At 39.4% G+C, this 8996-nt stretch overlaps 2 protein-coding genes across 2 annotated transcripts; one reads left to right on the top strand and one right to left on the bottom strand.

The window, feature by feature from the left end:
• Nucleotides 1-3654: 3654 nt before the first annotated feature.
• Nucleotides 3655-4560, top strand: SARC_06508 (hypothetical protein; the record flags this gene model as incomplete). The annotated part of the gene is made up of 2 exons (XM_014299583.1): nt 3655-3718; nt 4115-4560. 2 exons carry the CDS (start codon nt 3655-3657, stop codon nt 4558-4560), a joined length of 510 nt encoding a protein of 169 aa, XP_014155058.1.
• Nucleotides 4561-5205: 645 nt separating this feature from the next.
• SARC_06507 (hypothetical protein) lies at nt 5206-7240 on the bottom strand (the record flags this gene model as incomplete). The annotated part of the gene is made up of 4 exons (XM_014299582.1): nt 5206-5289; nt 6163-6317; nt 6895-7038; nt 7150-7240. The coding sequence occupies 4 exons, from the start codon at nt 7238-7240 to the stop codon at nt 5206-5208; spliced, it is 474 nt and encodes a 157-aa protein (XP_014155057.1).
• Nucleotides 7241-8996: the final 1756 nt, after the last annotated feature.

Below are 8996 nucleotides of genomic sequence, written 5' to 3'. Positions count from 1 at the left end.
ACGTCCAGCGTTAGTGTTTAACTTTCTCTGAGAACATAAGGAACACAAGGACGAAGACGACTAAAGTGCTTATATCGTAAACCTAAGAATAAAGCTATTACTACCGAATTTGGGAATTTGCAATTTTTGGCGCCAAGACTGTGATAATCATTTGTTGGGCCGATTTTTGGATTTGGAGAATAAGGACAGAACTTTGGAAAATTCGAGGGACCTTATAATTGATTTAAACCCCCCCCCCCCCCCCTCCTTTCAAAGAGTGGGGATCCGAAAGGATGTAAGATAAGATCCATCCCTTCGGATCTACCATGCCCTCCCCCATATGTACAAATCATTAAATAATCATCCAAATTAAATCTTTTTATTTTGCTTTTTTAAAACATTATTCATCCAGTGAGAGTGTGAGTCTGCGAGACATCAAGAGTGCCAGACACGGCAGAAACTCAGCAAAAGAACAAATGACCAATTTACCCGTAAATGTCCGAAAATTGTCAAAATCAATCCCGACGAGTAAAACCCTTAACCCTAAATACATGCATATGGTGCACAGACGGACAGAGTTATATCCTAATTTAAAGCACTTCTTCTAAGCTCTTATAAATACTTGCTGTTGACACTTGACATTTGACAGCTATCAAGTTGACACTTGACAGTCTAACAAATACTTCAAGAAGCATTTCAAAATTCCAGGAGCACAATTTGCACAAAATATATCCCCAAACACGGCCAGGTGTGGACTGTGGACTGTGTGGTCCTCTGTTCCTGTGGCTAACCTCATTTTTATAGTTAAGTTATAAATATTGATATAGAAGCTGAATGTTTTACTTTTACTTTTCGTCGGAGAACGTTGCAACGTTTTACTGTTTCAAATTGGACCTCAATTATTTAGATTTGCCGCTCACGAAAGTGCACCTATTCTCAAACTTTTGCCCACGAAATGCAAAACTGACCAATGAAAAACAACTAGAAAGTGATCACCTTTGCATATACTTTTCCTGACAATATGGCACTAGTGAACTTGTGAAGTTGTCACGCTAGTCACTAAACACTAGACACTAAATCACTAGTAACACATAAAAAGTCAAACTAATCGTGCTGGTAGACTGTGTAGACTGTTACCTGTAGGCCGTAAATCATCGATGTCTCTATCAATTATATATACCTGACTGCTAAAATATGAACGTCAATATCAAGGGACAATGTAGCGGACTAGTATACTTGACAACGCTCAACCAGCGCTCAAGTCTCAAGAACCGATGATTGGGCGGGCAAATGGCAGTACATGTTAGGTATTGTGTTAGGGCAAAACTCTGACCTGAACAATGCTCTTATGGGTAGCTTTAGGACTACGAATGTATAGGAAAAAGTTGACCTTTTTACTTTTACTTTTTTTATTTGAAAACGTTGCAGCGTAATACGTGATGAGGTTAGCCCTTTGGACCCGGACCGTGTTGGACTGTGGTGGTGCGCTTTCTATGTATCTTTCTTTTTTTATTAAAATAAATATAAATAATATTTTACCACAATGATACTGTGTTGGTGATTAAATACGTGACAAACTGACAATACTCTGTGAAAAAACATAGCCTTCAATAGAGTATAGAGTATAGACAGAATAAATAAAAAATTGAGGTGCGACTGTGTCACTGAGAGTGTATCAGAATAAATATCTACAAATAGTATTCTTTTTTTTATAAATAAAAATGAAAAGTTCGTTTTCAAAAACAGAAAGAGCGCATCCATGTATATAAACATCCGGGAAGGGCTACAAAGTAGCGTAAAGGAATCAACAACTAATGAAAGGTTCAAATTACATGTTGACATGTCTAATATACAACGGCGAAAGAGATCTGGGGTATCTTCAAGTGTACCCACTGTTTTGATAGACCACGGCAACATGGCCGATCGCCTTAACAATCCAACATCATATTCTGTGAAATCTCGTCCAAAGGTGGTGTTCACTCAAACATCTACAACTTCTAATAGTCGTTAGCTAGTCCAGACAGGTTGAAGTACTACAGCTACACTTTCGACGATACACAATCAGTTCAAGACATACAGTGTACTGTATATAATATGGAATCCGGCAAAATGGTTACGCCAACCGAGCTCAGATAAGAAGATCGAAAAGATGGGAAAGTCGCCACTAGGTTTAAAACAGTCTTTGAATGTTTCTGACTACCAGAAACGTTTCCCCGAGAAAACGTCCTTAATGAAAGGCAAATGTTCGCAAAGTACGCAAAAATCAAAGTCCGAGGTTGCTTCTGATACTTCTCGTGAGTCTAGTCAAGTTGACGTTTGCCTTTGTAGAACTACACGTTTTGAACGTGTGCAGTATTTTCTCCGAAGGCTAGTACATCGTCGCTCAATAGAAGTCGACACCACTGTGAAGATTGTGAAATGACGAATTTCATCATGATAATAGCACGGCAATATCATTTGTGCATGGCCACTATGTCATCACCAACGAGTCAAAGTTAAATCACGGGCTGGAAAACCGCTGCAAAAATGTTAAAATGCATCGAAGACATTTTTCATCTGAGAGGCTGCGATGATCAGCACCGCACGGATTCACATACCGTTACGATCAGTTCAATGGCAAGTAAATCGTGAAATATGACTGCCACATTGAATATTGACGATGGACTGTACAAACGTTAGACTATATTTTTTTATTAATAATATATTCGACCGTGCATGTATTGGAATTTTGAAAGGGTCTGGTATTGGAATTTTGAAAGGGTCTGGTATTGGAATTTTGAAAGGGTCTGGTATTGGAATTTTGAAAGGGTCGGGTATTGGAATTTTGAAAGGGTCGGGTATTGGAATTTTGAAAGGGTCTGGTACATCTGGATTGTAATAAATGTTAGGACGAAAGTCCAATTTTAATGCAGATTAAATCATCTGTTGTGCGTCAACGAAGTAAGCAAGTTAGATAACCAATAGGGGTTTTGAATGCCATCACTAGGTACAGTAGTATATTGGGACGGTCTGAAATCTGGCATCAGTTGTGACATTTTGTGACATTGGACGTAAAACGATGATCTGATTAGGTCAACCTGAACAAGATCAACAAAATTGCACTCGTATTGCACGGCGATGCAAATGGCTCAATCTAGTACAGGAAAATTTATTGAATGTTAGCCTTTATATTAAAAAACATAGCAATGCACCAATAAAATGACAAACCAGAGCTGCTTTATATCGATCCGCAATGCATACTGTCTATCGTTATCACATCTGACTTTACGTACACATCATTTTCAATACTTCGGTCAGACACGGGCTTGTTGATTGTGTTTTTATCAGGAAAACTTGAAATTTAGTACCAAACTCGAGTATCATATTAATAGGAGGATTGTCAAAGATATAACCCTTGGCCTAAGGTTGCAATGCCTTTGACGCCCCACGAGGACACCGATTGTCAGCTCTCAGCAAATGGCGCTTGGAATTTTATTTACTGTATCGTGAGTATATCCTTAAATACCCACCTGTGCGGATTTGGTCAGTGTGGCACCCGACATCGAGGCCCGCAACAAAACCAAAAAATTAGACCACTCGAGTACACACGGATGTAGATACAACGGGTCACAATCACTACAGTACTTAGTGCACGACGGAGTGGCCAAACTGAGCAGAAAGCACAAGATAAAAAGAATGCATTTGGGCAGTGCATACCACTATTATCGAGAAGAGGACATGAGTCCCGGGGGGATGTCCGGTCCGATCTCAAAGTATTATCTGGTTGGAGGTGGCAAACTGGGGTGGTGGCCTGTGTCAACTAAGTTTTTGAAAGCCCACAATCTGCAATAGTTGGGCTCAGAGGATAAACCGAAGGATGGTTGGAGGCACTCATGATGGCCAGTAGCTTACACACGTTCACCCTCAATCTCGTTTGCACTCGAATCCGAGAGGGGATAGTGAACATACGTGTATGAATGTACGTCTATAGCAAAGTAACTTGTTTGCTATTGTGAAAGTGGTCGAATATTTTGTTCTTGACTCTTGTCATTATTTTTCACATGCATTCTGCTCGAGGTGTCGTAGCGCTTCAATATCGATACTCCGATACATTGAGGGTAATGTATTACAATTGAGGGAATTGTTTCGAGTTCAGAGCGGCACCCAACTGAGAGTGGTGCTGAGTTTTACGTCGACTCAAAAAAATCAAATAAAGTTTTTTCTGCGGAAAATATCGAATTCGATGTGGAAGTTTTAGAGACGCATAATGTAGAGAAGGCTATTAACGTAGAGAAGGCTATTAGCGTAGAGAAGGCTATTAACGTAGAGAAGGCCATTAACGTAGAGAAGGCTATTATCGCAGAGAAGGCTATTAATGTAGAGAAGGCTATTAACGTAGAGAAGGCTATTAGCGTAGAGAAGGCTATTAACGTAGAGAAGGCCATTAACGTAGAGAAGGCTATTATCGCAGAGAAGGCTATTAATGTAGAGAAGGCTATTAACGTAGAGAAAGCTATTAACGTAGAGAAAGCTATTAACGTAGAGAAAGCTATTGACGTAGAGAAGACAATAAACGTAGAGAAGGCTAATCACGTAGAATAGGCTATTCACGTAAAGAAGCCTATAGGGCAATTCAACTTCGTGTACTTATACGGACACCAGTCTATGGATATATACGCATACTATAGCTGTAATGTACCACGAGTTCTGATTCGAAAGTATATAGCACGTACTTTGTCTGCCTCAGCTATAATTTAACACCGTCGAAAATAATTAGTAAAAGATATAGAAAGAATTCGACTTAATTTTAATTAGATACCTATGAATATATAGGCGAGTGTAATTTACATCCGCGTGAGTGTGCTGCGCCATACCTCACACCTAAATAATAACACTGGTAAAAAGAACCAATACTTAGCCAGCTATTCTACTCTGATTGGCCACGGTGTCTGTTTCCCACCACATCACTGAGGTGGGGGGATTTACATAAAGTATTGGTTATTGGGAACATACCAACGAGTAGTCTATCAATAAAAGCAACTATATTCGTTGCGCCCAATGTTCCAGGTTAGCAACCATTCAACATAGCCTTATAACGCTTGAGAACACACGTATCCACCTGTGTTTTATGACACTGTCATCAAGTGTGAGCACTTGCATCTTAGCACCACTTGGATGTGTGCTAATACTGTTCAGAGAGTGTCGCTTAGGTACGAGTGCCCTTCTAAGCCGAGTGTTGAGCATTTGTCACCTCTCCACATGCCTCTCGTGCTCTATGAGCTTGCGCTTCTTCCATCGCCGGCAGTGCTTCTTATGATTCACCCAATCCAACTAAACACAAGGAAAAGATAAAAATCATTTTAGCTACAAGAAAAGATGGAACGGCGCGATTGGCCGTTTAACGCAATGTTGCAGCAAAATAGGCCTACGGGCATAGGTGCTGGTAGGAAAGTTTACAACCGAGGGGGCTATCGGCGTTTAACCATACTTCACTTTTAATAACGCAAAACTACATAGATTCAAAGTGTCTGCTTGACATTCATCCGGGTTATCTAGAAGCGTAGTGCAGCGCCTGCCCAGCATTGATGCCGAAATTAGGATCATAGAGTGTACCTACATCGATATGTAGCCGCACACAAATGTGAGTCAACTCGACGCAAACACTGCGTTCTTCACATATATCTGATAGCCTATAGGTCTCTAGCACATTGCGTTCTTCACATATATTTGATAGCCTATAGGTCCCTAGCACATTGCATTCTTCACATATATCTGATAGCCTATAGGTCCCTAGCAACTGGCACAACTACGGCGGTCTTTGTGCTTCACAAGTCCGTTACCTGCAAAATGTTCACGGCATACGAATTGCACCAGCGATGATATAAGGTATAGTTTCACACACGTACATGCAACTCTTCAATAACTGAGTATATATAAACCAAACGTCAAGGCTATTCAATATCTAATTACCTACAACAGACGTCAAGAGTACTATATAACAAAGTATCTGAACCAAACATCAAGAACATGCATTGAGAAGATATATCATACACATACAACACACACACCGTATATCTGAACCCAACATCAAGCATATGCATTGGGAATATATAACATACACATACAACACACACACCGTATATCTGAACCAAACATCAAGCATATGCATTGGGAAGTTATATCATACACATACGACATACACACCTGCCGACATTTGAGACCACAGTAGTATGTGCACCCACAGCGTTTGCACTTCACAAACCCGTCACCGCCGAAGCGCAAGTGACAACAGGGGGGCCAATGACACTCAATAAACTCTTCCTCATCTTCTTCGTCCCCGACGTAATCCCTCCTTTTCCCTACAAAATGGTAGTGATTCGTGAGTAAAACCACTTCTTACCTACACATTCACACAGTCTCTCCTGCTCTTGACATATTGGGAAGTGATTCGTGAGTACTTTTTACCTACACAAATACGTAGTCTCTCCTAAAATATATCATTGGGTATCAATCGTGAGTTAAGCCTCTTATTATATACACAAATAAGTAGTCTCTCCTAAAATATATCATTGGATATCAATCGTGAGTTAAACCTCTTATTACATACACAAATACGTAGTCTCTCCTAAAATATATCATTGGACATTAATCGTGAGTTAAACCTCTTATTGCATACACAAATACGTAGTCTCTCCTAAAAGATATCATTATATATTAATCGTGAGTTAAACTTCTTTTGGCCTACACAATATGGACACTCGAAACTGTGCGATCACCCGGTTGGAACGCGAGATATACTCCCCATACTCAGTCAAATTAACATATGCCAAACAAGACGATGCACATGCAAATTATATCACGTAATGCAACTAACTACATGATATACACATAGGTGTGTTTCACGCCCATACCTAGGTGCGTACCGAAAACACTTACCGCTAATGCCATCTTTGATATTGGGCAGTTGATCGATGGCCGCCTGATATAAGCTGATTCCCTCACAGTTCGGTACGAAGTGATCGGGATCGAAATCACAGAGTTCTGAGCGACTGGAGAGCTCTAAGTTGCACAGGCGGTTATCTATGGTGGCGAGAGGAAAGGTATGGGTATATACTAAACAACTATACATAACCATATACCTATAAATTTTTATATAGCTATATGACTATATGTAGCTATATAACCTTATACTTAAAGGCAGCGTATGCATCCATATCATTGAGTAGGAATGTAGGCCGGTTTCAGTTTGTAGCATGAAGGGAGATGACGGCATCCATGGCATTGTGCATCGTTTGAAAACAGACAATGAGACACACACACACTTGGGCTGGTATCTATGACGTATACAAATTCGAAAGATACATACACACACACACAAACATACATATCCATGCATATATATATATATATGTGTGTGTATGTATCTACTGCATTTACATGTGTATATATATGTTGACATAAAAATACCTGTAACAACAATAGACACGGACATGTCCATACTTCCCCAAAGCACGGGAGTACCATACACACATCCACATGTAATGCAGGCATTAGAATACCTACCCACAGTCACTCTGTTCTTATGATTGACAAATAGTCCTGCTGCGATGTGTCCGTGATGGTGTTGCCTGTAGTGGAGAGAAAAACAGTTTACGTCACCGACCATCTACTACGCCAGAGTACGTTTTAGTGGGGTTTGAGGGTAGACCAGGTAGAACTTTAGGGTTTAGGGTTTGTTTAGGGTTCTTAGCCAAGGCTTGTTAAGCGGGGTTGGATTGAATCACTGACAAGTTGTACAAAACTGCACTGAATGTGCAGCTGTAGCTTATTGATGATGCTAGCACGGCATATACCATGGTCAGAACCCCGCACTTGAGCGAATTGTACCGAACTTTTGTACACAAATGTACTGCATGTATAGCTTTAGCTTAATAGACATGCTTGTACGATATTATAGTCAGAACCAGCACCTGATCGAATTGTACCGACCTTTTGTACAAAAAATACACTGAATATATAGCTGTAGCTCAAAAAAACATGCTTGTACGATATAAATTATAGTCAGAAAACAACACCTGAGTAAATTGTACCGAACTTTTGTACATAAATTACACTGAATATGTAGTTATAGCTTAATAGTTGTGCTTGTACGATATAAATTATAGTCAGAATGAGTAAATTGAACCGAACTTTTGTATAGCTTAATAGTTATGCTTGTACGATATATATTATAGTCAGAAACGCAACTGAGCGAATTGTACCGAAATTTTGTACACAAGCTACAATAGATGTATAGCTGTAGCTTCAGAGACATGCTTTTTGAATATGCAGTATATCAAGATGTACATACATCATGGTCGAAACTCACAACTGAGCGGATTATACCGAACTTTTGTATACAAAGGTACTGAATGTTTAGCTGTAGCATCACCAGAAATGTCAGTTGTATATATAGTATATCCAGATGTACATACACCATAGTTGATACCAGCACCTGAGCGACGAATTGTACCGAAATTTTGTTCTAAAAAAACTGAATGTGTAGCTGTAGGTTAGTAAACATACTTGTACGATATGCATTTAAGTCAACAACCAGTAACTGAGCGAATTGTACCGAACACTTGTACACAAAGCAGCTGAATATGTAGCTGTAGCATCATCAGAAATACACCTGTTGTACATACAGTGTTCCAGATGTACATACACCACAGTTGAAACCCGCAACTGAGCGAATTGTACCGAACCTTTGTACACAGATTCACTGAATGTGCAGCTGTAGCTTCACGAATATGCATTTTAAAAATGTTGTATGCATAGATGTACATACACCATAGTGAGAACGCTGCACCTTAATGTTTTCAGTGAGACTTTTAAAGTTTTTTATGAACCTTTATGGTTTTTTGAACGGTGGAATAAACCATTTCGTTTATGGGTATATATATATATATATATATATATATGTATGTATATATTGACAAGATAGTATAGTTACAGACAATAAATAGTCTGACAAACGATATTGTAGACAAGACATGCAC

Source organism: Sphaeroforma arctica (assembly GCF_001186125.1).
Source record: "Sphaeroforma arctica JP610 unplaced genomic scaffold supercont1.467, whole genome shotgun sequence".
NCBI classification, from domain to species: Eukaryota; class Ichthyosporea; order Ichthyophonida; genus Sphaeroforma; species Sphaeroforma arctica.
Note: the sequence above shows the minus strand (reverse complement) of the source record. Positions and strands in the feature narration are given on the sequence as shown.